At 32.1% G+C, this 12,778-nt stretch overlaps 1 protein-coding gene across 1 annotated transcript; it reads right to left on the bottom strand.

Moving 5' to 3' along the window:
* Positions 1-388: 388 nt before the first annotated feature.
* LOC113398314 (uncharacterized) lies at positions 389-3,985 on the bottom strand. The gene is made up of 5 exons (XM_026636976.2): positions 3,198-3,985; positions 2,887-2,986; positions 1,929-2,018; positions 547-702; positions 389-459 (listed from the first exon to the last, which is right to left on the bottom strand). The coding sequence occupies exons 1-5, from the start codon at positions 3,983-3,985 to the stop codon at positions 406-408; spliced, it is 1,188 nt and encodes a 395-aa protein (XP_026492761.2). The 3' UTR covers positions 389-405.
* Between the last annotated feature and the right edge of the window lie 8,793 nt (positions 3,986-12,778).

Below are 12,778 nucleotides of genomic sequence, written 5' to 3'. Positions count from 1 at the left end.
CCAAACAAGCTATAAGTTTTATTGTACATTATTGTTTTTGATCAGGCCAATATATTTAAAAGCAACTCTCATGAAACCTAAGACCTGAATTGACTTCTTGTACCTGTGTGCACTCCCGTACCGAAGTTAGCTTGTAAAGTTGGTGTTGCGCTTGAACTTTTTCCAGTCCTATCAGGTATTATACTGTCCTATAGGGTGAGGTATTATGGAGTGCACCTGTATTTGTTCAGACACTATAATATGTCCTGAGTAGGTGACTAGTCTTGCGATTGGCTGACATAGCGAAAACCGTCCAAAACGTTATTATCATTACAAAGACATGGATACTTAAAAAACAGCATTAACAGCAAAATACAGAATCTACGACAAAAATAAATTTGATATGGACGTTAGCACGAGGAACGCCTAATTATCGATAGATTGCAAAACAGTGAAGGCTTGGTAGCTGAATTTGAGTACCTGAAAAACGGACAAAGATATTTGATTTTGAGGATGGAATAACACAGTATCGATTATCAATGTATGTCTACATTAATATGTACTTACAGCAGTCATTGTAATCAGTGACAGATCATTTCCAACTGCTGTTTTGATGGAATTTTCTTTTGTCATATAAGTCACTATTATATAATAACTTTTTTGATCTTTCAATTTTAGGTTTCTCCAATCAAAATTAATTACCGTTTTGTGAAGTTCTTTCGCCTGAAATAGTATTAGGTTATAGATGGCAATGTTAGTTTTTCTGCAAAGGTACACACGTAATTTATTATTTGGAAGTAAAATTATATTTCCCAATGCTGTTCACAGCCTCATCTCTAATTAAACTATCTATCTCCTTTATTTTCTTTTTGATTTTATCAAACATGTCATTTAGTTTTGGTATGATGAATACTAATAAATACAAATTAGGCACACGAAAACAGATTGGGCTTGCTAGATTTTTAAGTCTGCAATATATGCTCAGTATCCAATGCATTTCCACTGGACTGTCGCGAATCTTCCTAGAAGTTGTTTCAATTTTAAGAAGTATTTAGGTTCACAAAGATATGTTTCTATCAGTGTTTCGATGTGTATCTGTGCCTGCGTGTTTGTTTGTGTACAAAAAATTAAGTACGTTTATAAAAAATAATTTTGTTATATATATTTATCACAGATTTATTAGATCAACTTTACTGGTGCTGTTTTGCGGTATAAACTACTACTTTTTAATAATATTCCTAACATTATTATGCTTGGTTCCTCCTCAATTATTATTTTGTTTATGTGTATCTTTGTATCGTAGGTGATTGTAGTAAAGCCTATCTGCATTCTATAATAATAACATTGTGCGGCTGACAACCTGTTTGACTATGCATTAACATGCCGTGAAATGTGAATAATCCATTTGAAACTATGTAAGTTCATTTGCAATCATCTAGTAAATCAGCTCATAGAAATGTTTTGATTTAACTATACTAGTTAGACTTAATTTTCTCGTCGTAAAGTTTTCAAAACCTGATCTTTTCGGTTCTGAATACTAATGTATAATGAATACATATTAAGCGACACTTTTGATGATGTATTAATAGTTAGTGAGTTTTTTTTATGTCAAAAAATCTGAATAGTCTCAGAGTTCTGAAATTGGCAGAGTTACAGTTTTCGTTCTGAACCTGATCTAGTTAAAGTCTCCCTAAGATTTGTCGACGTGGCCAAAACTCGGTTGAATAGACGTCATAAAATATGTTTGAAATTTTACGAAACACCCAATTGTCACGTAACTCAATAGGATCCATAAGACTGTGTTATTATTGTGTATATATTTAAGTGTAGTCTTATTTTACTTCAATCAATTTTTTTGAAATAAGATCGAATCTCGAATAAGGCAATTGAAATGTGTATTTTGATACTATTAGCACAAATATATTATTAAGTCAATAAAAAAAAATCACCTTTATTTTAATTTGTTCTCCAAACCAGTTGTATGCGAAAATCTCAGCAAACATCGGCAATAAATGTGGGGCAAATCTCCAATTAATTTCCTTTAACGTCCATAAAATACATTAATTGTAAAATTCTTTAAAGTTCTGACTTTTTTATAATATTAAATATTCATTAATTCACGTCCAGCCATGCGATAAAAATGATTATAATAATGACTAAGATTAGCAACAACATAAATTAATAAAAAAAATATTAAAAAGTTGACCCGTGTACGGTCTTGAACATAAACTATTCCTCCGTAAAATCAAAATGGTCGCCATTGTAATGACGGATTCTTGACGCCACGATGACTAAAATTTAACAGTAATAAGTTAATGATAAGTGAATTTATTTGGGGTTTGTTTTGCGATTTCATTATTTAAGTATTAATTATGTAATTTAAGCGTAGTATTTATAAATTGTAAGTACGCCGCAATAGTAGATCAGAATTTACAGAATATTTAGTAGAGTTTTCTGCAAACCCGTCTGGGTAGGTAGCACCTACTCATAAAATATTCTGCAGCCACTCAGCATTACTTGATATTGTTGTGTTCCGGTTTGAAGGGTGAGTGAACCAGTGTAACTAAAGGCACAAGATACATAACATCCTAGTTCCCAAGGTTGGTGGCACATTGGCCTTCGCCAGTAAGAGAACAGCGCCAATGTCTATGGGTGGTGGTGACCACTTCACATCAGGTGGCCCATTTGCCGGTCTGTTTACCTAAAAAAAAATATTGTTAATAATTATTGGGTATAACTCAATAAATTAACAATATTCTGAAATATCAAAACTGAAATAGTTTGTTAACTTCGTGTCAATAACCTTTATATTATACAAAAACATATACACACTTAAAGAAGATTTCAAATATAAAATTAACAGAAGATTATTGGAGTACTGTTAAATAAATAAATAAAAAAACATACCTTGCTCATCAAGAGTAAAATAAGGCAAGTGCACATCGCAGCATTGCAAAGTGGAACAAACGCAAGCCACTTGTACATATTACTTAACGCTTTCATGTACCTGAAAAAATATTGAACATGATCGCTTGAATTAATTAATACTTGAAATATTATGAACCGTGGTTTAAAACCATATTAATATGTTCTCATTTAAATTAGTAGTGATTATTTCATTCGTAAATGAAGTAGCTCTATGTTGCCGCATCATTGGCGAACATTTTTTCAAAACCAATATAGTTGAATTTAATATATGATTAAAATTATCCACTTACTCAACTAGCTGGATGTGAATTTTGTAAAATGTACCCAAACTGTTATTTAGACGTTTCTCATACGACGATTTGGTTTCATCATCAGCTCTTGCTGGTACCTTTAATATCTCCACTAAGCTGTCACTCGCAGAACACCAAAAGTGTATCAACAAAACGAACCACATGTCAAGGATGATAGTTGAAGATATTTCAAATAAAAATACACTGTGGAAGAACCAAGCTATTTCGTAATAAGGCGTGAACATTGGCATCAAAGTCAACGTTGACCTTGACAGTAAGATCCTTATTCCATTTACGTAATTCCAAAGAGTTGTCAGCTCATAGATCGAACAAGGAACTAATACCATAAAGAATAGCACGTAAACGATTTTTCTACTAGTTTGGAGAACATTGTTAACTTTAACGACGGAATCTGATTGGATCACTGTGATAAGAGTAGTTTTAGCAGTTATATAAAGTTCTCTGAAAGTAAATCTGTTGCTGATAAAAAGTAGCATCTTTAATGGGAATATGCCAATCATAATGAGAGTGTAGCACGCTTCAGCTACAAGCTCAGCGTCATTCGTTCTCTTCAAACATTCCAAGGTGCCAAAGAAAACGTACACGAACAAAATTAGATTCAGCAATTGATGAACGAAATATTTTTTCCACGTCCATTCTGGGTCGAGGACTTGCTGCCCGAAAATTCGTTGTAATATAAGTGCTACCGTGGTAATTCTGTCGACTTCGGTTCTAAATCCAGCGGTTTTTGAGTACTTTTCGATTACTCTCTCGAAAAACCCGTTCATTTTGCTGGACTTTGTGACTGTACTTTGTGACGGTTCTGGGTTTGTATATCGAGTAAATTCATTGGACGTTTCTTTATGTATTATTGCAGACAGAAGTGAATACAAATTTGAATAGAATGTAATATGTATTTTTTAATAATTTTATTCAAACTCTATATTTAGACATTAATTTTATATATTTATTTTATAAATCTTGTGTAAGTAACTGAGCTCCTTCGAAACAGTTGGACCGATTTAGAAGTTTTCATTTTTGTATCTGAGTGTGTCCCTGAATGATTTAAGTTGAACCTTATAGATGGCGCTGCAATCGTGAAGTAATTAAAATACTAACTGTTTACATGTTTTATTGCATATGTAAAAAAAAGTAACAAACTGACAACAACGAAATTTAATAGATACAAAACCATATCACAAATGTTTCCAAATTAATAAAATTGTATTATATTCAATACGATGCAAACACGACAATTCTGTAACGTAATTCAAAATAAAAGAACACTGGACAAACATCTACGAATAAATACGTCACATACAAACTTGCCCGTCGGCGAAAACACTATTCAGTTATTATTAATGTCTATTTGATATCGTTTAAAAGCCTAATTAATCGAAAGGCGAATACATTTTGCATCCTAATTACGTGACACCGAATTCTAATTCAAACTAAATTGTTAATTGCGAATACAAATAGAGAGTGATGTAGTTGATTCATTATTTGCACGAATTTCAATAGTTTTAAATGGCTTTTCAAATAGAATACGACTAATTAAATTAATACACGTTTCAATTCAATTAGTTTCGATGTGATCGGATGTTTCTGGAATCATTTGCGTTAATTCTGTTTTAAATGTTGTATATGTTGGTGGTGGAATTGTTACTAAGGGAACGATGGGACTGACATTTAGCTTTGTCGCTTAAAAGTCCCAAATAAAAAATAGATTAAAAAAAAAATGTATATTTGGTACTTTTGCAAAGGCTATTGCTATACAAATAGATAGGCAAAATAACAAAGTTGAATGCACGTTCCATTTCTTAATAAACGCATTTTCTACATGAAAAAGTTGGTAATAAGAATTATTTCATTAGACAAGTATTGTTATTTAAATTTAATTAAGTTTTGCATATAATAGAAAACCTTTTTATGTATAAAAATCTTGGTGGTAGGACTTCCTGCAAGCCCGTCTATGTAGGTATCACCCACTCATCAGATATTCTACCACCAAGCAGCAATACTTTGTAATATTGTGCTCCGGTTTGAAGGGTGAGTAAGCCACTATAAGTCCGATACAAGGGACATAATAACAGACTTCCCCAGGTTGGTGGCGCACTGACGCTGTAAGGGATGTTTACTTACGGTGTCAAAGTCTGTGTCTCATTTGCTCGATTTCCTACCAAAATTAAAAATAATATAATCTCGAAGATTAGAGCACCGTTGCCAGAAAATACATGGGTACATAAAATACCAATTAAATGTAATGCGAAAGAAATTACTCAAACATTTTCAAAGGTGGATTGAAAACAAATATTTTATAAACTTTGGTTTCTCGTATGTAGGTATAAAAAAATTGTATGTGGATTGGATGGAATTCCATCAATTGCTTAATTAATGGGCTCTTTTATAAAGTCCAAAGACGAATCGTACGACGAATGGCCACGAAGACGATCATTGAGAACCTCGGCCTCTATACAGAAAAAGGATTACAATCCGGAAAGCCCTAGAATTTGTGTTTTTTTTAAAAAACATTTAATTCAATTGTTTTAAAAAAATTACGAATATATTTTTTTCAATAATACCTGCGGCCATATTTTAATAGGCAATCCAGTGAAAACGTTTTACTCCATTTGATAATTTATAAAAAATGTGTATTGATTGAAAAAAGTTGAACGTAGCTATCATGCGAACGGTCCTTAGTCCAATATTATAGTAAATGTAAACATTTTAAGATATAAAGTAATTTGCCTATACATTATATATATATACAATAAAAACTATTTGTAGCCTTAAATAAATGAAGAGAAAAATTATAAAGTGCATAATATTTTATATATTGAACAAGATTTGCTTTCATTTTTAACAAGACGGTATTTTCATTACGAGAAAGTTGATGGATCTCTGTTATATTTTTACGCTTAGAAGAAGTTTCTTAAGATGAAAAATTATTCATAATATTTATTGCTAGCGACTGCTGTTGATATACAGCTTACTTATATAGTCAAACAACTTTATAATAAAAAATATTTTTTGGTATGTTTAGGTATTGTATAAAGCTCCAAGCCATTGTCAGATAAATAAAATACTTTAGTAAGGAATTAGGAATTTAATAGGAAATTGTAAGGCGTCCTCTACATTTTATCACCTGAAACGCCACCAGGTTACGCTTTGCAGAGTCTGAATCATGAGTGGTCAGCGTAGTTTCAGTTCAATTGCTTATAGAACATCAGCCGCGACTCTACATACCCAGGAACTGACCAATGTTCAACGCTTAGTATTTAGTGACTCATTGTGGTTAGTTGTGACTCTTTGAAAATACAGTATTAACGACTTAGAACTTATCAATTGACTGTAAGTATATTAAAGATAAAATTTTAATATCTTTCGAAGACAATTGTGTCATTGACTGTACTCATTATTATCAAATTAATCTTTTGCCACCTCGTTTCTGTTATTACTACTATGCAATTTTCAACTGATTCACTGCAATTATCAGTATTAAGTATGCAACACCATCCTTCCATAACAGCATTTAAAGGTACCGTATGTTCTTCGCACAATGGAAATTCATCTTTAAAAATGTTGTATAAAAATCTATTTTTCTTTGATTATAATCGCAACTTGTGACCTTTTGATGTTAGTGTGATAAAAATCGAAGCCATTTCTCTAATTGCCCCGTCGCTACAAAATTGCGCAATAATAATTCATTGGTAATAAAAAACTCATTTAGAAATATGAGTTGCGCTAGCGGGATCTTTCAAATTATTTTCCTAAATGGCTTTCGATCAACGAAAAATTCGTGTTATTGGTCGTTTTTAATTTTATTTCATATAAAAATTTTCGTATTGCCCTGTATTTTAGTCTTAAAACAAATATATAATGTTAAAATAATATGATAAGTATGTTTTACGTATTTCGTAATACGGTACACGTTCTGAGTAAAAATTTAACAGCAAGAATTTAATCATTGTAATTGCGATTTAACGACCGAGCTGTAAATGGTAAACCGGTATTTATTTAGTGAATTTTATACGTGCTATGAAAAGTTTAATTCGTGATTATAGCCGACTATAAAAAGTGGGCTTGGGTATATAAGAGTTAGTATCGCGTGCTCTTTTCGTCGAGAACACACGTCAGATTGTTGCTGACATCGTTAAAAAAACATATTTAAAAAAAAAATACATAAAAAATCTATCCACTTCAAAAAAATTTAACTTTTTCCAAGTAAAATTGTTAATTCTAATATTACATATAAATATTTGCGTCCAAATTCAACTTCGATATTGTACTTACAATTCTGCGTCCAAAAAAGTTCGTAACAAACTTATGTCAGAAATAAAAGACAAAAAATCGACAGTGGCTCATAATTTTTATTTACGATTTTGTTTTCATACAAACAAACACAAAAGTTATAAAATAACGTAAAAAATACTCTACTTATTTTTTTTTATTTTAAGAAGGCTGACCAGCAAATAGATAACCTAACGGTGTGAGTGGACGCCTCCACGCAACACTACAAAAACAGCAAAGGACTCCTTACACCATCAAATCAGATGTTATATCCCTTGTGTCTATAATATTACACTGGCTCACTCATGCTTCTAGTTATAATAGAATCTAGGAATAATAGTTTATAGCTTACACATAATCTTTAATAATATCGCAGAAAGTTATATAGTTAAATATAACTCAAAAACAAAGGTTTTAGTGAAAAATATTTAAGACTAAAATATATGTATGTAGTACAACAAAGTTAAAAATATTTACTTCTGAGTTATCTATCATGATATTTATTTGATGATCATTTCGCATCCTCTAATACTAATTTTCAAAACATAAAATATATTTAAAGTATAGTTTTGTTTGTATCATTTTTAAATTAGCTTATGAAAGGTACGAAATTTCGACCGTGTGTTCCCACTCTTAATTTTCATTACATCTTTCTTTACAGTGTCGTTAAGTCATAAAGTGAGGCTATCCTTGTAGCTTAATCTTCCTTCAAACGGTTAAGAATTTTCTAGTTACATAATAATAAACAATGCTCATAAATATTTAAAGGTAAAGTAAAGTATTTTAGTCTGTATTAACAGGCTGGTCTGAGGGCAGCTGTAGAATATTTCTACTGCTAAGGCCTCTTTCCGTTTTAGATTAGGTTCGAAGCTGACTCCACCACTCAGCTCTAATACGGCAAATTATCGTCCACCAATTATGTGTAGGTTTTACTGCTGAGCAAGATATGAATATAAATACAAATTAAGCTCGTGAAAATTCAATGGTGCTTGCCCGCGTTCGAACTAAAATAATCAACAATCATCATAGTATAACAACATTTTAAAAAAATAAAACGACTCATCAATTCGACCCTAGAAGGTAGAAGTAGATTTAAAATTAAACGTAAATACTATTTTATTATTATAATAGCTAATGCATTAATAAGAAAACATCCTATAAATAAAGAACACATTTCAGGTTTCGATGTGAAGCATCAATTAGCACATCTTGGAGGTAAGATTGAATCGTATACTGTAACGGAAACTTTCAAAAGGATATTCTGTAAATGGTTTTAAATATATATATATAAATAATAAAGATTAAAAAAAATAAGCTGAAAGATTCTCAACAAATCAAATCACAGCGTCAAAATCAGAAAAGAAAACCGTTTTTTCATTGTAAAAATAAAAGCAATAAGTGGCAGTAGCAACAGCAGTCTGGACAAGCAGTGATTCTTCCACTTACAACAATCTCCAATACCTCCTACTCAGCAATCACTCTTTGTTTGAATGCTACGAACCAATTGATGAGTCAACTTGCCATACTACAATAAATATTATGGGGAAGACATTTAAGTTCACATAAACAACTCTATAAAATGTTGCCTTGATTAGATAATGGAAATAGGGACGCAAAAAAGACACGTAAATTGTTAAACACTGTACAGCTGCGTCAGTAAAACTATCCCTTCAAAATACAGTACTCTAGAAATAACGAAGGCAAAGAAATAAATACACGAGTGCCTTTTAAAATTATTGGCGTGTAGTTCATCTTTAATATAATTGGTGCCCGAAACGATCTTACGTAATGCAATTTTATCAATTAATACTTTTCCATTCAAACGAGGATAAGTTAAACGTAGCACAAATTGACAATTGACTGCTGTTATAATTGCAATACTTTATAATTTTATATATTTCTAAAGTCTTCATATAAAACATTTACGTCAATTTTCAAGCGTTAAAGTATGAAACTAACATTTAGGACCACTATGGTCAAATACTACGACACAATAATACTAAAAAGGATTATGGGCAGTCTTGTTTACGACGTAATGTATTTGTTCAAGACTCTAATTACGGGCAAGTTTACTTTTGTTGCCGTTGTAAAAATGCAGCCTAGGTCGGAATTGCCAATTTAATAAAAAATATTCGTGACTGTGTCAAATTACCTGTTAATTTTAGTGTTTTTGGGAATGAAATCTATGACATATGAGTTATATAAACTCGAAATCTAGAAAATGTTCTTAAGTTTATTTCATTTCAAGAAATTATTTGCCAGCATATTTGATAGGTTTTGGATATGATGTTATACTATATATTCTAGATATGATAATAATCACAGAATTAAAGAAAATAATAATTAAATCCATTTTAAGTAATTTCGTGCTGGATGTAGGGTATGCCTAGTTTCTGCAGCGCATCGGCTAATATTATTGCAGAGCGTCGCGATTGTTTTTAGGCCACAATACGTAAAATATACTCTTCTCTCGTTCACCGCATATGCGCTAGCTCAAAACGAAATAATTGTCTGCACTGCATTAAAAGAAGTCTTGACTACTTGTAGGTGAATCGTTACTAAAGGTATTCCTTGATGGGCTCTTAGCAGTGATTCGTATAGGAGCGATACTATATTTGCATTACAAGGTCAGTGAGTCTTAATACGAAATTAAGTAAATTATAATCATCATATTTAGATTCTAGTAAATAATTTACGAGTGCCTAGATGGCCCAGTGGTTAAAACGCGTGCATCTTAACCGATGATTTCGGGTTCAAACCCAGGCAGGCACCACTGAGTTTTCATGTGCTTAATTTGTGTTTATAATTCATCTCGTGCTCGGCGGTGAAGGAAAACATCGTGAGAAAACCTGCATGTGTCTAATTTCAACGAAATTCTGCCACATGTACATTCCACCAACCCGCATTGGAGCAGCGTGGTGGAATATGCTCCAAAACCTTCTCCATCCAAAGAGAGAGGAGGCCTTAGCCCAACAGTGGGAAATTTACAGGCTGTTAATGTAAACAATTTATGCAAATTGACTAAGTTTGACTCTGACCATGTTCAAATAAATAAAAATAAAGTATATTTGATACCCCGAATAATATATATTCACGTGCAAAGTCAACGCTAACGAAAACACGAACATTGATCGTCTTTTAATTTAAAATAAAAAAAGTATTACCCGCCACACTGTTAACGGCACAATGAACTTAATTCTTTGATTAAAGGAAATTTCGCTTTGTAGCTTTTGTAAAATACAGAAAACCTATTTACTCAATACTCGTCAATGTTACCTGAAAATTCCGTATCTAGAATATAAATGGACTAAAAACGCTGTTTTTTCATTCGTAGTAGGAAAATAAACTGGTAACTCGACTGGCTGGAAGATATTCTCAAGCATAGGTATTGGGGTTTTTTAATATATATCTAATCAATCGAATTTAAGATTACACTATTTATTTAGATTAGAGCCTGTTAATGTAGTTCTGCTGACTACTTGGTCACCTTAGCTCGTAGACACTGACACTGCAAGAAGTAAAACTCGCTTAGGCTGTTAATACCTAACTAACCATGATATCTAAATTGTTATGTCCCTATTGAGTATTTTTACTGCCTTATCCAGGCTTCAAATACTCTACTTCTACTCATCCTTCAGTACTCTAATCTGCTAGCGGCTCAGTTAAGCTTACCTCAAGAGCAAGAGTGATCCCCTCGTTTGTCAACACGAGGCCAACTCGAAAGCCGTCTTCTTTTGTGTCCACCACTCCACCAGGATGTCTTTGCGACTAGGCAAACTAGGTGTTTAATTAGTTCGGCCTTTCCGTAAAGATTACCTAAACCTGTACCATCTCTGTTATACCTAGGATGAACAACAAGGAGGTGACTGACTTTTACCCTATATTTTATCCACTAAGACATCTCAGGTGTTCGCCTTTTTTGTTCTTGTTATAAAGTTTTTGTAGGTATTGACAACAATAAACATTACCACTGTTTGCTTCCAAACTTAATACTTCTACTAAAATGACTTTTAGGTTTAATGTAAATGTGAAATATTAAATCAGAATGTATAATTAAAGAAAAGTTCGCCTTTGTAAATGTTATAAAACTAAAACCGTGCTAATGGTCGACACAATTGCCCGACATTACACGATCTATAAACAAAGTTTAGTTCTAAATTAGGAGTAACTAATTATATGTGGGAGATAATATTTTAAATTAAGTTCCAGTTTTATACCACTGTTGTGTGAGTGACTCAAATGACAGGTCTTTATAAGAAGCTCGACAGATGTCAACAGAACGGAGGTGATTCAGTGTTGAACACGGCACTATCGGTGCTCTGAACTGTTTATTTGTTGCTTAGCCAGGTGAGCGTATTTTTGTGTTAATACTGTTAAATACGTAATTTACCTTAATTATGCGATATATCGAATTAATTGTGATCAGTGTTTAGACATAAGTATTACCTGTTATTAATTTAAATATACTTTGTTTACGTATAAATTGGTTTTACCATTTATTTTGCCTTCCGGTCTCTCTCATATAGGATGAGAATTTTATTAATAAATGATGTAGAAGATACATTACTTGAAAATGTTACTGACTTTTGTGTCCTTGGATGTTTTAATTCCAGGAAGCATCTGGATCATGGATGTAATCAATATCAACTAAGTTGGTATTATATCATAGAAAATCCCTTAGAAACTAGTGAACCGACATACTAACTAGTGTTTCGTACAGATACAATTTATTAATAAAGAAAATGAGAAGTGCTCTTAGGAAGAGCAGAGAAGTATTTAACATGTCTATTTATTTTACTGCGTGTATGTATAAATTTATATGAGTATGTCATATTATAATATGTGAAATATATAAATTGGTTTTAGTCCTAATTTTATTGTAAAGTATTCCGAAATTGGTCACGGCTTATGGGGATTTAGGGACATTTAATATGGGTAATTTTAACTGCCAAGCTCAAAAGTTTATTGTTAAATCGGGTTATCCAGACTACCCCCTTAGCAGCGAACTAAAATATCGCTGTACGTTATTTTTTATTGGTGATATCTTCTAATGAATTTATAATATTATTATGTAGCATCTTAATATAAAGCCGGGGCTAGACTTGTGGTAGAAATATGCAAAAACGAAGGCAAGCAAGCAAACCTATTCGCGGCGGATGAAAATTCAAGAAGTACAATTGTCACGTCTCCCTATTGTGCAGTCTCTAGTGTTACGTTGTGTGTTTTTATAAATAAAATAACAATTTCGCAAAATGCTTTCATAGTGAAGGCGCACTACAAAACAAAACATT

The sequence above is a fragment of the Vanessa tameamea genome, chromosome 7, assembly GCF_037043105.1.
Source record: "Vanessa tameamea isolate UH-Manoa-2023 chromosome 7, ilVanTame1 primary haplotype, whole genome shotgun sequence".
Classification (NCBI taxonomy): Eukaryota; Metazoa; Arthropoda; class Insecta; order Lepidoptera; family Nymphalidae; genus Vanessa; species Vanessa tameamea.
The sequence above is the reverse complement of the archived record's forward strand: the minus strand, read 5'-3'. Positions and strand labels throughout refer to the sequence as shown.